Here is a 15,206-nt window from a genome sequence, read left to right on the forward strand (position 1 = left end):
ATATTCACTTTTGCCAGTCAATGCAGGAGAGGTTCATAATGGCATCAACAGCTACGGTCACATTCAATGCAATTTTGATTTTGAATTTCTTGCTTGCCTTGTATAATATTCTGCACTATATTTTCAGATTCATACAGTTCAATTTTACAAAATATGGGACCAAAGAGACATTTTCAACTGCAACAACTTGATCAGCCTTCAAATCAATACACAAAAAAAACAATTCTTCCAAGTACCACCAGAGATGTCTGAAGTACCACCAGTGGTACATGTACCACAGTTTGAGCACCACTGAGGTAGGCAATTCCCTGTTTACGAGAGTTGGTTACATTACAGCTGACTAGAGCAAGGTAAAATTCCGCTGCTGGGGTGAGTTTCTCAAAAGAGAAGTTGTTAGCCTGTTAGCAACTTCGGTAGTTGCCAATGGGAAAATGCATTGAAAACAACAAAGTAGCTAATGTAGTAAGCAACTTTGGTTTTGTGAAATTCACCCCTGCTGTGAAAAATAGTCCCTCAACATGTGAAAATTCTTTCCATACAAGGTTAGTTTCATTTCAGTCGATATTCTACCAACACGAACAGTTGCATCGAGTCTGGCATAATAACTGACGTCATTGTTGTGCTTTGTGGTGTGAGTATAATACTGTTTTAGTGAGATGCAAGTAGAAAGTGGTTCACTTGCGCTAGTCTAGCACCAGCGACCTCTCGAATTACACGGACTGCTTGGAATTGAAAAAAAGTATCTACACATGTCTACAAGACCTGCTAGCTAGGAAATAGGGTCCAATGTCAAGTGTTGCTTTAACACCAGCACCTCAACTGGGGAAGTGTGATAATGAAAGACAGTAAGAATGAGAATGAAAGAAGGAACCAGTAGAGGAGATGCAGAGAGATGCAGAAAACGATGGTGAGGGATGCAGAGAGTGAAAAGTAAAAAACACAAAGAAAGAGAGGTTAGAGAAAAGCGATGGGCAGCCGCAGCACAATACACTTGGCAAAGGCAAAACCCTTGTGATGTTCAACGCGTCCTTGTCAGGCTCATGGTAATGATCAAAACTGCCTCCACATCTGTGCTTCCTTCCGTGCTAATGGTGCTATTCTCCCATACCATATAGGGTCTTAATGGCACTGGCACAAGGAGCCGTACTTAATTCAGCAGGGTTTTTTCTTTGCCCCCCTGTCAAAGCAAAGCTCCGAGCTGTTTGAACATTTGCTGATGCAAACTGGTCAGCAGAGCACTGCTCTTCAAGGTACACTGAGGGAGTGCACATATTGTTAAGCTTACCGGGCTTTCAAGTACCCTTAGGTAAAGACAGGCTTTTAAAGCGATGGTTCGGAGTAGAATCACCCTAATGCCATTTGAACCGTGACACCCATCCACCTTTACACCCGAAGTGTTTTCTGCCGCAGGCTTACATCAACAGAGTTGCCGTGTTATTCGATGTTTATTCCGGTTAGCTTGACTCAAGCGCATATGGATACTGGGCACCGTCTCCAAACTTTCCCCACAAAAATAACATGTCATGACACCAAACTTCTGCAGTAGCACAAATATGGTCTGTACTCACGAAACGAAGCATTTGGAAGTTTGGAAATAGTCCAGGAGTTTATTATTATCAACACAAGCCGAATAGCTTCTCTCCTGCTAAAGCTGCGCCAACGTTACTTCCGTCATCTAAGACAAGCATGTAAGAGTCCTCAACGAAGCTCATAATATGCACAATGAAAAGTGAATTCAGCATCAGTATTGATAACGAAAATCCTTGTCTAATTGATAGTAGGTAAGATTTGAAATATCTTTTAAGTATTGCCTTGAAAATATAAGCCTTAATCACAATTCAGTGAAAACTTTTTTAACACTCTGGTCTGGAAGTTTGTTGAAGACTTTTACGGGCTTGTCTCATATGACGGAAGTAACGTTGGCACAGCTTTAGCAGCAGAGAAGCTATTCAGCTTGTGTTGATAATACTAAACTCCTGGACTATTTCCAAACTTCCAAATGCTTCGTTTCGTGAGTACAGACCATATTTGTGCTACTGCAGAAGTTTGGTGTAATGACATGTTATTTTTGTGGGGAAAGTTTGGAGACGGTGCCCAGTATCCATATGCGCTTGAGTCAAGCTAACCGGAATAAACATCGAATAACACGGCAACTCTGTTGATGTAAGTCTGCAGCAGAAAACACTTCGGGTGTAAAGGTGGATGGGTGTCACGGTTCAAATGGCATTAAGGTGATTCTACTCCGAACCATCGCTTTAAGTTACCTGAAGCTTTTTTTTCTTTTTTGCAACCTGCACAGGCACAGAAAGACATTAAGCAATATCACGACTCATACAAAGACGAAAAAACAACCGACCAACATTTCTGTTACGTTCACATTTTAGGTAGTGTGATTATAAGTCAAACCCTGCCACAGCAGTGTGTGTGTGTGTGTGTGTGTGTGTGCGTGTGTGTGTTGTAGCTGCACTGCTAGTTTGCTAGGAGCACCAGGAAGCTGATTAAGTAAGTTTGGAAAGTCAGAGTAAGTCTCGAGCTCCACAACAGAACCTCAGGGCAGGGCTGGGGTGGGAGTAAGAGTAGCGTTGCACAAGGCATCACACTGCCTTAAAGTATATTTACAAGGGACGGGAAAAGTAAGGTACAGATTACGCTACATGTCACTCAGCTTGCCGTAGTGCACCGGGCAGCAATTTCCAGAGTGTGCCGCCGCCAGGCCTCTCAGAGAACACAAAAACAGCAGCTTTCAGCACACAGAGAGTGGAGTCCAGTGCTGCCCCTGTTTACATCAAGAACAAAGCGAAAGCTAAGATAAAAGCCTGACAACGCGTCACGGCGCATTTATATTTTGTCACTTCATCCATTCCAGACAATGCATCAAGCATCAAAAAGTCTTGGCTGAAGTTTTTTCACAGCCCTCTCAAGTCTCACGGCACAGTCTGCGTTCGTCAGATGGTCAGCGGAAGCTGCCAGATCATCAGGCTACTGTCGTCCGACGTCTCCTCGCCGCGTCCGGCCACGGTGGCACTCGCGTCTCCGACCCGTAGCCTCCTGAGGCCCCTGCCGCCCGAGACCACGGCCACCGACGTCACCCTGTCCCTGCGGCCGCCGTCCCTGTCGCAGGAGCGCCCCCGCACCCACGTGTCCGGGTCGTCGCTCAGCTCGTAGATGGAGCCGTCCTCGGGGCTGTGCTCCAGGGACTCCAGCGAGGAGTCGGACGCCTCGTCGCCCCTGGCCGTCAGCGGGCGGCCCGGCAAGCCCGACGTGGAGCGCACGCGGTACTGCAGCAGCACGCCGCGGCTCTTGCCGCCCTTGGCGGCGTCGGCGGAAGACGACGAGGGAGGCAGATGCGGAGGTTGCAATTGGCCGGCCAGGTGCTGCAAGGACTCCTGGGAGGAGGAGTCGCTGCGTTCCTCTCCGCCGTAGGCCGAGTCGGGCCCGTCGCACACCGAGTCCCTCTTCAACAGGTCCGGGGACAGGGTGCTGGACGTGGCCACCAGGAAGTCCACGGGACCGCAGTGGGCATTCAGCGACATCATGCCCTTACCTGCACATCAACACACAGAGCAGGTGCAGAGTCAACACAACACTCGTTCGGAGGAGCACAAACAGACTTTTAAAAAAAGGGTCATTATCTGGACTGAACCAGACGATGGTATTACAGTGCATGCTGTGTAGACAAAACAGACTTTCCAAGTATTTGACTGGGCACTAAGACTAAGGTCAAAGGTCAAAGGGCCCACAGTGTGCATTCAGTGACACAATTTTGTTACCTGCACATCAACACATACAATACACAATAAAAATACAGTGTTAATTCAACAAGGTGATTTAACATCTCAGAGTGTATTTGGTCCCAGAAGTTCTCTCTAAGTGTTAAAATTGCATTGCAATTCAATTGCAATTAAAAATGCATTTTTTTTCTCTGTGTAGTCAACACGAGGAACACTCTTTAACCTGAGGACAATAATCAGTATTTGAATAGAGCCAGACAATAGCTGTGCAGTGTATGCTGTGTAGGCAAAACAGCCTTTCCTAGAATTTGACTAAGGCATTTAGACTAAGGTTCTGCTGCGCAGCCAAACAAAAGACACTTCCCCGAAATTAATTTTCTGCAGTGCATGACCTTTTGCATGGCAGTAATTTGTTAATGTTTAGAATTTATAACACATCCCACCGCCTTGTGTAAATTCTCTGCACTCCGTCTTTGCGCGGTGATGCCATTTCCGCATGAGTAATGCGAGAACTATTAACTGTAATGGCGGTTGTTTCTGCCAAGGAAGCAGCGCCGCGCCGCCTGTTTTCATCCGTACCTGTTATTTTAGGGATGCCCTCCAGTTTGGGCACCGGTAGCGTGATGATGATGCCAGACGCCGTGCCCACCCACAGCAGTCCATGACACACCAGCAGGCTGGTGACACGCATGCTCTTCTGACCTGCACACAAGAGCAAAAAGGGGGTTCATTTGTGACGTGCTCAAGTGCTCAGTTGCTAATGCCAACGGTTAAGATAGTCATCTGCGTACCGATATAATACTGCGACCAAAGGCAAATGAGAACAGAACGAGCAGCAATTACCAGAGCATGTCACAATGATATATTGCCTTTATACACATGCCTAATTATTACCTTTATATTTTCCTAAACATTGATTTGCAGATTTGTTGTGATAGTCAATGCCCAGCTATTTAACTGCTATAGTGTTTGTTTTGTTATCTTCCTGGTCTGTAACATAAATTTGCACAAAATATGCATTGATTTCTTCTCCGACTTGACTTGTTTATCCCTTAATCTCCAGTTTTCCAGATTTTTTCCCCATCAAATCCCTCAACACCTTCACAGTGGCTGACATAAACAATGCCCATAGTGTATTGCTAGCACATAAAAAAACCGCATGCTTCCAGCCTAGGAGGAGGTTGTGATAATGCTCCTGTCCTTCATAAAGCTTCCCCATATGAGAGCATGAGCCGCCTGACAGCCACGCTGACCTTTCATGTAATGACACAGCAGAGAAAAGCCCCTGCTCTGGTCTGGTCTGGTGGGGAAGGACAGGGACGTCAATGGAGGGGGGGCGGGGAGTTGGGCCGCAACAAGGCCCAGCAATAGAGGAGGCCCAGAATTGACATTACATTACATTACATTGCATTGCATTGCATTGTCCGGGAAGCGGGGTGGGGGGCTGGGAGATGACTTTGTTCCGGGCCCGACTATATACTGTAGCTGTCAGCGCCCCTGGATGGAGGTTATGACAAGCAGGTAAGCCTATGGCCTGAGACCCATCAGTGCGCGCAAGCACAGCACAGCACAGCACAGCACAGCACAGCACAGCACAGCACAGCACAGCACAGCACAGCACAGCACAGCACAGCACAGCACAGCACAGCACAGCACAGCACAACACAACACAACACAACACAACACAGCACAGCACAGCACAGCACCGAACAACACAGCACAGCACAGCACAGCACAGCACAGCACAGCACAGCACAGCACAGCACAGCACAGCACAGCACAGCACAGCACAGCACCGAACAACACAGCACAGCACAGCACAGCACAGCACAGCACAGCACAGCACAGCACAGCACAGCACAGCACAGCACAGCACAGCACAGCACAGCACAGCACAGCACAGCACACACACAGACCTGGAAGCAAATCTGATGGAATCATCAGTGAGTGCAACATGTAGTCATTAAGCAGCATAACAGGAGCCCAGTGGCCTCCGCCATGTTAGGAGCTTCCAAAGCCCTGGGTTCAGAACTCCGCTGAACTCGCTCCTCCCCACCCCATGATAAAAATCCCAACCCTTAGATGCTGCTGTCAATTGATCATTCCCACAGAGGGTCAAAGTGCAAAGGAAATAATTGGATTGGATATCAATGAGACAAGCCATATATCCTCCTCAGAGGACGTGGGTTCTAATCTGTGCATAATTCCATATCAATCTAATACAACCTTTATTGATTTCGCTATGCATAGCCCTTCTGACAACCCACCCGTCTGTCAATTTACTGCATCTGATGTCCTGCATGCAAACCATTAACCATTAGCAGAGTGATTCACATTGATATGTCAGAAGTGAAGCCATCATAATAGCTTTTTTTGACCTTGAAATAGAAATGAAAATGTTCCATTGTAAAATGGAATGGCTACTTTGAATGGAATGGGTAATTTGTAGTGTTGCACCGATACCGATACCAGTATCGGTGGATCGGCACTAAAATGGTGGTATTGGTATCGGCGAGTACCAACAAATAGGGCACCGATACCATTTACAGGTGCTTGTATGACACTTAAACAGCCTTGAAATTAGTTATTTCATAGAGGTTTTTAAAAAGTATAAAACGTTTTGCTGGATTCACTTTGTATTAGTCTTTTTCCTGTTTCACAAAGGTAGGCAGCAGCCTGACAAAGCCATGCAATGATTTTACATCCAAGTAGTATGCACTACAGCTCTTCATATATATACATTTCAAATAGGGTGGTATCGATATCGGTATCGGTATGGTATTGGTATCGGCCGATACTGCACAGCCAGGTATCGGTTATCGGTATCGGGGCCAAAAAATGGTATCGGTGCAACACTAGTAATTTGTGGACAATGCGTGGCGTTCTGTAAATGGTGTGATATTTCTTTAATATTCCCTCTTTGTGTTTCCTGTAATCTTGTACTCTTAGCACCGCCGCACGGAGCAAAGTAGTATGCAATGTATGAAGGTGTGAAATAGCAGCCATTACAGTATTTGTGCCCACACATTTGTGGAAGTACTCAATTCTACCCTTGCCTGGTAAAAGACAGGACTCAAATATATGCATTACATACAGTATATGTACAGTGTATACATTATATGCAATTATTTGTTCAGGTACATGCTACGGACTTCATACATACTTATGAAAAAAAAACAATAATAAAAAATGAATGGAATAACATGATACAAAAATGGAATGTATATATATTTTAAACAATGTGCACACATTTCAAAATGGAAGTGCAATGTTCCCTGGACACGAGAACTGCTCTCCATCTTACAATGCTCTTCTTGCTGAAAAAGGTCAACAGACCTATGAGGTGCACAAAAAAATAAACTAGTAGTACACGGCAGCAACATTGTCATCCAGAGTAGTTGGATTTTCAGATTCATGTTCCTCACAGAAAATGCCAAGGCCAGTGAATCTTAGTGTGAAAGAATAATAATTCATACTAATTTTCTCAAGCAAAAAACAAAACAAAAAAAATCCTGAAAATGGGTCAAAAATACCTAAACAGCTTACAAGGGTTAAAGGTCAATCCAGATACAGTATTTCAACTTTTTGCCGAAAATTGTTTGTATTTGGCATGTCATCAGCCAAGCAAAGCGAATCAATTAGTTATGGACAGTGTGTCGTTTTTTTTTCTCTTGATTTGTTCATTGTTCTTCATCTACACGCCAAAATCCTGACTGGAAATGCTAGCACATCCACGTGTCTGAATTGGAGTGGCATGTCTTCATAAGGGGTCAAACATACCAAAGCCGAACGGAACGGTCACGGGACGAACGCGGTCTTTCTGCTTAGTTTCGGCCGGTGTGTTTTTCTCTGCCTTGCACACTGACAGCGTTGGTGTGCGCGGCCAGTCCTGTTCAAATAAAACCCACAGCCAAAGCTAGCGTGCTACTTTGCCATTCATTTGAATGAGACACTGCCGGTCGCCGGCGTGAAAAATACTCTAGTTCTATTTTCCAAATGCAGCGTGGCGCGGAGCCGCCTCCCGCGTCGCTGACGCCCGACTACCGCCGATTGGTGTGTAAGGACAGATATGTTTCATAGTATTTTCACCGACGCCAGTAAAAAATGCAGCCGTTCTGCGGCGCTTTACCGCCCTGGTGTGTAAGACCCCTAAAGCTGACAGTACAATGCCATTTTATTTTAATTTATTGTATTAAAGGATCACCATTAGCTTGTGCCATATAGCAGTTTGCTAGCAAATTCAAGGTTGCATGCACTGTATGGTCTACTTTCATGAGCACACATCACCAATGCCAAATGCAACTATCTCTATCCCTCTCCTCAAGCCAATACTGTACATAGTACGGTGTACTCATGTCTACACTGAAAAAAGCCATATGTTGTGTATGTTAAATTAATCAAAGGGAAACATGTCACTTCTACCATGAATACTTATGTTTTGTGATTGGGCATAATGAAGTTATGTAACTTTAGCATGATGCCCAATAACCAACGACTTCCCAAATCCAGTAATGTTGTCACAACCTAATTCCTTTGGATAAGATGACCAATGGCTTTTAAAACGCCAGAACAGATGGTGGCAGTAGTGTGCGGATTGTGTGTGGCAGCCGGAAACAACGAGCTTACCGAGTTCTTTGACTGAATACATATCCGCGTGTAGGTGCCCAACACGTTCCGCCTGCCTGATCCGTTCCCTTATGACTTTCACGTTTTAAATGTTTATTTTGCAGCCGCCAGAACATTCACACGAAGAGATATGCTATATATTGATATTATATCCTTACTTTATATCGTTGTTTTGCATAAAACGCGTGTGTCGCTGTAAATAGTAGGCCTATTGTGCTCTGAATAGTCAGTTGGTTAGCTGACCAGTTGGTGACCTTATTAGCGATTCTGTAACGGTTATATATTATTATAAAACAGACAGTTTAAAACAGAAACTTCCTCCTGCAAAATAAACACTTAAAACGAGAAAGTAAAAATTTAACGGAACAAATCAGGCAATTTATCTTCCGTATACGTCATACTGCGCATGTGCAGTGTGCAAAGGGAACGGATCGGGCAGGCAGAACCCGTTGGGCACCGACACCGCGGACACTCTGAAGGCGGGTAAGTCAAAAAACTAAACCACTGTAGGGCTGTTTGCATTTATCTTGACTTTCCTAGAATCACATTTATATCACCCGTTTCGTTAGTGTACTTAGTTTTGGCATCAAGGCATACGTTTTATGAGCAAGAGAGTAAGCTTAGCTGGCTAATTCTCACCAATTCAAACTGGTTAGCGGCTAAGTATCGATATAGTCTCCTTGTTTTAACTATTGTTGGGAGTTTGGAAGCTGTCACCCATGTTGTACTGTATGCATGTTTGCATGTGTGACATTATTTTCGGTTACTTTGCGAGTTATAGCGAAAGAAACTACCTGGCAGCCCATAACGGGCAGCTAGCTAATTTATGCTAGGTGACAACAGCTGGTTCATTAACGTTGTATTAGTTCTATGCATTGACGTTGCGAGACCCGTGTGCGTCTGATTTCAAATGTATCCAGGACAGTCGTAGATACCATCAGTAGCTCTACACACATCAATGACACAGGGGAAGTAAAGTTACCGCTGATTTTTGGTATTGCTCCGTCTGACTGTGTGTGTACGGCCACAGTAAATGTTGATTAGCCGGTGGAACTTTTCGGTTTGAAAAAAGACGAGACGTGAGACGCGTGACAGAAGGGGCTGTGTGTGCTTGTGTATGGGTGCGCGTTTGAATGGGTGCGTCGTGTGTAGAACTAGATGCTGCAGTTTGCAGCTGGTTTGATTCATGTCGTGGGTCACTTACCAATGTATGTAGGCCTAATTGGCTATGACCTTTGAAATAGTTGAAAGTAAATCCCAGTATCTAGTGAAACACACATGCAAACGCCCTTCTGTCCCTCATTCCCTCAAACTCGATCTTCTACATTTGTTGTGTAAAAAGGACATAGCAAGTTTTTTGTATCAATGATCACTTTAGGATATTCCAGTGCATTTACATTCAATATATACTGTACCTTGAGTGAGGTAGAAATGCATATTGTTGCAAATATAAATACTGTTAATTTGTTATTTTTTGTAATTAATCATTTACTGAATTTCTTTGTAGAATATGTTACTATTATTTGGGTTTTTGTTCTCTGCATAACTGTCTCTTTCACCTATATTAATTCCTCAGCATTCAAGATGTTTGTAGGGTCCTCACCTCAGCTACCTCTCACAAGGTGCCCCTGAAAAAGGTGATGAAAGTTCTTGTGTAGTATCTAATCTATGACTATTAGCTTGTGTGTGTGTGTGTGTGTGTGTGTGTGTGTGTGTGTGTGTGTGTGTGTGTGTGTGTGTGTGTGTGTGTGTGTGTAAAATCTGTTGTAATTATTTTACATTTTTCTCTGCATAGCTGTCTCCTTCGCCTATATTAGTTTATCTGTCTTTCTGGTCACAACAGAAATTCAAGACGTTTGGGTCCTCAGCTCAACTGACCAAGACCTTTGTCATTGAAGGCATGAAGTAATTTGTGATGCCCCCACGATTGCAGTTTTTAAACGCAAATGGCTTGCTCTTTTTAACATGTGCGAGGTAAGTTATTTGTTGATTATTTTGTGTGTTTATTTCCTCATTTTAGTATCAGGCCTTTTTGTAACCTTTGTCACAAGTCTTAAGTTACAAGTATTTTGTAGGTATGTGTTTTGTGCCCTGTTTCAAGTTAAGTGCCAAGTTCAAGAGGATCATGACAGTTGGTTTGCTGTTGAATTTCTTCTCAGAGCTGGATGGTCTTTCAACAACACTGCTCCGGGTCTTCAGCAAGAAAGGTGCTTCTCATGCAAGGAAGATACAGAGGATCCTGGTGCCCATGACTCAGGTAAAACATGCACACTGCCATGCATCACAGTAATGCTAAAATTTCAAGATCTAATGTAATGGGGAGAAGTAGGGTGTCTTGGATCATATTGCATTCCTCCCACTAATTTCAATCCTTCAGCCAGTTTTGAACTCATTGTCTTCACCTCAGTTCTAACTACAGCTGGCTTTACACACAGCAGTCCTGGGCAATGATATAACAGTCTTTTGCAGGTCAGTTGATGTGGTTGCTGCTCTGTTTTATTATTATTTTATTTTTTTATTTGATTCTCATGTCTGTCTGGCTTGCGATTCCCATGAAATGATCAGGGGAATTAAAGGTACACTGTGTACGAGTTTTAGTTGTTTATTTCCAGAATTCATGCTACCCATTCACTGATGTTACCTTTTTCATGAATACTTACCACCACCATCAAATTCTAAGTATTCATTATGACGGAAAAATTGCTATTTTCATACATGGAAAGGGGGATCTTCTCCATGGTCCGCCATTTTGAATTTCCAGAAATAGTCATTTTTAGCTGCAGAAATGACTGTATTTGGGCCATACTAGAAAATATTAGTTTATTACTTGGTAAGCTTTCATGAAAAGGTCAAATTTGGCAATAGGCAGGCCAGTTTCAATTAGCAGCGTAGTTGCAGTACCTTTTTTCACAATTTCCTGCACAGTGTACCTTTTTAAGGTCAGACGTCACATTTTGGCATCACTTCAGTACGTTTGGAACCAGGGCTGAGTGCTGAAATGGTACCGAGTACTTGGGGCTAATGGAAAAGTGTCAGAGCTGCACCATGCCATATCAAACAGTGACGTACTGTACCACTTCACTGCCAGTACCAACGATACACTACGCTACTAGATAAATGAGATGTGTCCTTTATTTAATGTGGTTGTACCTGTACTGCGTTTATTCTTCCTGTTGGTTAAAATGTTTTTCCTGCATGTTTGTTTCCTGGCATACATTGACCGGCCCTCATACGCAGACTGACAACATTGATGTGAAGAGGGAGTGCATGCTGAGGAGCTGACGGTCTACCTGAATGAAGAGCCAGACAAAGTGGTATGTTACAACTCGGCAGCTAGATCTGTCTTTTTCGTTATTAGGTGGCATAGGGAGATCGCACACATCAGTGGCCTGTGAGGCTCATTTTGTTGGGCTCTGGTGGGCTCCTCCTGTGCTACCTGACATGTCTCCTGGCATATCATCCACGTTCTGGACACTGCTGGAGGACACACCAAACCTTCTTGCATTGATGTGCCATCATGGCCTCAGTTATGTGTTCTTTGCAAACACGAATCTGCCCAATTCCAGCTTTGCTAAAGCACCCTCACATCATCACAAACCCTTTGCCAAATTTCACGTTCAATCCAACACCAGTCATCTCTGATTTGTAGATCTCTGCAGGTCTCTATCTACCCATGAGGGTGTTGCACTTGCTGTGGCACATTGTGAAGGCCGCATTACTGAAGCAGCAGAAGTTATCTTAGAAGAAAACTTAAACTCAATATAGGTTTTAGTTCTGGAATACGATCGTGCTGTAGGGTAATAGTTTTCTCATAGTTTCACCTTAGACAACTCCCCCTCAGGAGACCAAACTTTGAGCAGACTCTTTTGCATTGGATGGGTGGGGTTTGACATATCTTTCTCTCTCATGCAATTTTTGGTTGACAATGTGCCTAAAAGGGCCAATATGTTCAAAATACTAATAATTGTGCTGGTGGGGCAGCCGTGGCCTAGTGGTTAGAGAGTTGGTTTTTCAATCTATTGGTTGCAGGTTTGAATCTCCCCTGACCTGTCACTACATCTCCATCCATGGCTAAAGTGCCTAAGGCAAGGCACCTAACCCCACATTGCGCCAGGGCCTGTAACCAATACCCTGAAAAGTAATAAATGTAAGTCGCTTTGAATACATGAAAGCGTCAGCTAAGTGTAATGTAATGTATTGTAACAATTTTGCACACTGTATACTTAGCTGTATGTGTAAAGTTTCTCACCAACACTCGAAAAGATCATGACCCTGTTTCTCAAAAGCACCGTTGTTAGTTAGCGACTTGGTATTTTGCCAATGGGAAATTGCATGCAAGCAAAGTTTTTACTGTAGTTACCAATGATGCTGTTGAGAAACATACTCCAGAATGGGGTCATAGCCACACCAAAAACGAAGAGAGGTAATTGAACATCAGTTTGATCTCACATTCAATTGCCTAAACAGGCAGTGTGAGGGCACACAAGTCAACATCCTCCTCATACCTTTCATAAACTATACTAAATATACTACTATACTACTTTTCCCATCTCTGGGTGTGTTAGGGTGGACAGAAATGCCCCAAACTTGCGCCCACAAATACCGCTTACGGCTTCAATCATGGGTTTTGTTTACTGTTTTCCAGGATGTTGATCTGGACGGTCCAGCTGAAACGTATTGTCTTCGTGTGCGTGTGATCGGCAGAGAGTCCTCAACGACATTGGTAACGTACCTGTGGCCATTGCAGTGTTTGTTTTGGTTTATGCTCTTAATCTCTGTTACCTTCCAGAATGGAAGTACACTTTCAAATTTCTGTTTCATTCTAACCGTCTGTTTCATCAGTTTTTGCACTGCTTTTAAATGTACACTGTGTAAGATTCTTAGTTGTTTATTTCCAGAATTCATGCTACCCATTCACTAATGTTGCCTTTTTCATGAATACTTAGCACCTCCATTAGGGTGCATCAGTTGCCCCCTATGAAAAGATATGGCCTTTGCCCTATAGTAAAAATGTTCTACACCCAGTAAAAAAACACTGTGTAAAATATTTTGAAATTTGGATGAAGTCTACCGGGGCCACCAGCCCCATGAAAATAGAAAATAATGGTGATAGTCAAAATCTTGAATAGAAACAGGGCTGGACTGGCCATCTGGCATGGCGGGCATTTCCCGGTGAGCCCCGCACCCTCGTGGGCCCCCATTGTTTTATTTTTTACATTACTGAAAATAGGGGCCCATGAGGGTGCGGGGCCCACCGGTGAGTCAGTTCTCCGGCACTAATAATAATGAGGGGGCCCCCTTAAATCCGAAAGTGCCCGGGCCCTATTTATCGCCCAATTCAGCCCTGAATAGAAATGGACATTTTGCTGCATAAAGCTACCCAATAAAAACATATTGCCTCAGCTGTGTGATAAAAAAAAAATCTATGCACAGTAAAATCACTCTGTGGAAAATGTGTTGAAATTTAGATTAATTCTACTGGGTCCACCAGGCCCATGAAAATACAAAACAATGGTGATAGTGATGGGCAACCTGGATTCCAAAGTCCAGTGCCACATATTCCAAATATAGCCAATATACCGTAATGAACCAGCTGACCCACTGCCAGTATCAAGCAAGAGATTGCGAAGTTGTATGACTTTTGTGTGCTTCACCTGTGGGCCTAGGATTGTACAGGTAGCTGTTAATACCTGGTGGAACATCTGTACTAAAGCTGTGAATGCTCCTTGGAATGACTTGTGTTTTTTCAAGAAATCCCTGCAGTAGTTCAATAGAGTACATACAATACAACTGTATGTGATGTTGGAAAGAGTGACTTCCCAAAACCTGTACTTAAGTGGGCAGTCATGGGTGAGCGGTTAGGGCGTCAGACTTGCATCCCAGAGGTTGCTGGTTCGACTCCCGACCCGCCAGGTCGGTTCGACTCCCGACCCGCCAGGTTGGTGGGGGGAGTAATCAACCAGTGCTCTCCCCCATCCTCCTCCATGACTGAGGTACCCTGAGCATGGTACCGTCCCACCGCACTGCTCCCCATGGGGCGCCACTGAGGGCTGCCCCCTTGCACGGGTGAGGCATAAATGCAATTTTGTTGTGTGCAGTGTGCAGTGTTCACTTGTGTGCTGTGGAGTAATGGCACTCTTCAATACAGTTGTATTGACTGCCTTGTAGCCTAGGCATTCCAAGGAACATTCACAGCTTTAGTACAGATGTTCCTCCATGAATTGTAGGCCCACAGGTAAGGGTTAACGTTCGGCGAGAAGGTCGCTACCGTGGAATAGCAGCACGACAGAGAGAATCTTTAGACCCCGACGCGGAGCGGAGGGGTCTTGTTCTCTCTGAAGTGCTGCTATTCCACAAAGCGACCGACTCGCCGAAAGTTAACCCGCTTATTATATGGATATACTTAAATGATTCACACATGGCGGGGACATTTCTTTAGGCCTATTTAATGTTAAGTCTATTATAGTTTTTAATGTTAAAAGATTGTTGCTGCGCAAAACAAAACAGTGCCGTTGTGGAACACCGCTAGGCAACAGCTAGGTAGCCAGGACAACAGGTGTTGTCTATCACAGCAGCTGATTAGAGTCTTGTTGAAAAGTCGCTTTAGCAGTGAAAAGTCTTGTTGCCATTGACAGCGGTCTGTTATAGACCAACCCGTCCGTTATCGAAAAATAACAGACGTGCGAACGTTGGGGAGCCCCGTTGAAATGAATGGAGCATTCGACCGATGACGTCACACCATATAATAAACAAATATAACAGTCATGCAGCTTTGCAATATCTTGCTTGATACTAGCACTAGTAGATACTAGTGGTCCAAGGCAGCAAGGCAGGGCTCTACGCTTAGCT

General features: G+C 44.2%; 1 protein-coding gene and 1 long non-coding RNA gene across 4 annotated transcripts in view; one reads left to right on the forward strand and one right to left on the reverse strand.

Moving 5' to 3' along the window:
* Positions 1-2,260: 2,260 nt before the first annotated feature.
* The window catches only part of arhgef10la (Rho guanine nucleotide exchange factor (GEF) 10-like a), a 277,194-nt gene continuing 264,248 nt past the window's right edge, over positions 2,261-15,206 (reverse strand). For both annotated transcript variants that reach the window (XM_063214836.1, XM_063214835.1), the window contains 2 exons: positions 4,311-4,433; positions 2,261-3,544 (listed from right to left, as the gene is read on the reverse strand). In XM_063214836.1, the coding sequence (XP_063070906.1) occupies positions 2,946-3,544; positions 4,311-4,433 (722 nt within the window). In that variant the 3' untranslated portion in view covers positions 2,261-2,945. The remainder of the gene's footprint in view (positions 3,545-4,310; positions 4,434-15,206) is intronic.
* LOC134463079 (uncharacterized) lies at positions 10,414-13,273 on the forward strand. 2 transcript variants are annotated; one of them, XR_010037630.1, is made up of 3 exons: positions 10,414-10,614; positions 11,595-11,671; positions 13,003-13,273. It is a non-coding gene; the product is annotated as an uncharacterized LOC134463079 (long non-coding RNA). The 2 variants fall into 2 exon arrangements; XR_010037631.1 differs by lacking the exon at positions 10,414-10,614 and adding an exon at positions 10,726-10,826.

Source organism: Engraulis encrasicolus, chromosome 14, assembly GCF_034702125.1.
Source record: "Engraulis encrasicolus isolate BLACKSEA-1 chromosome 14, IST_EnEncr_1.0, whole genome shotgun sequence".
Taxonomy (NCBI): Eukaryota; Metazoa; Chordata; class Actinopteri; order Clupeiformes; family Engraulidae; genus Engraulis; species Engraulis encrasicolus.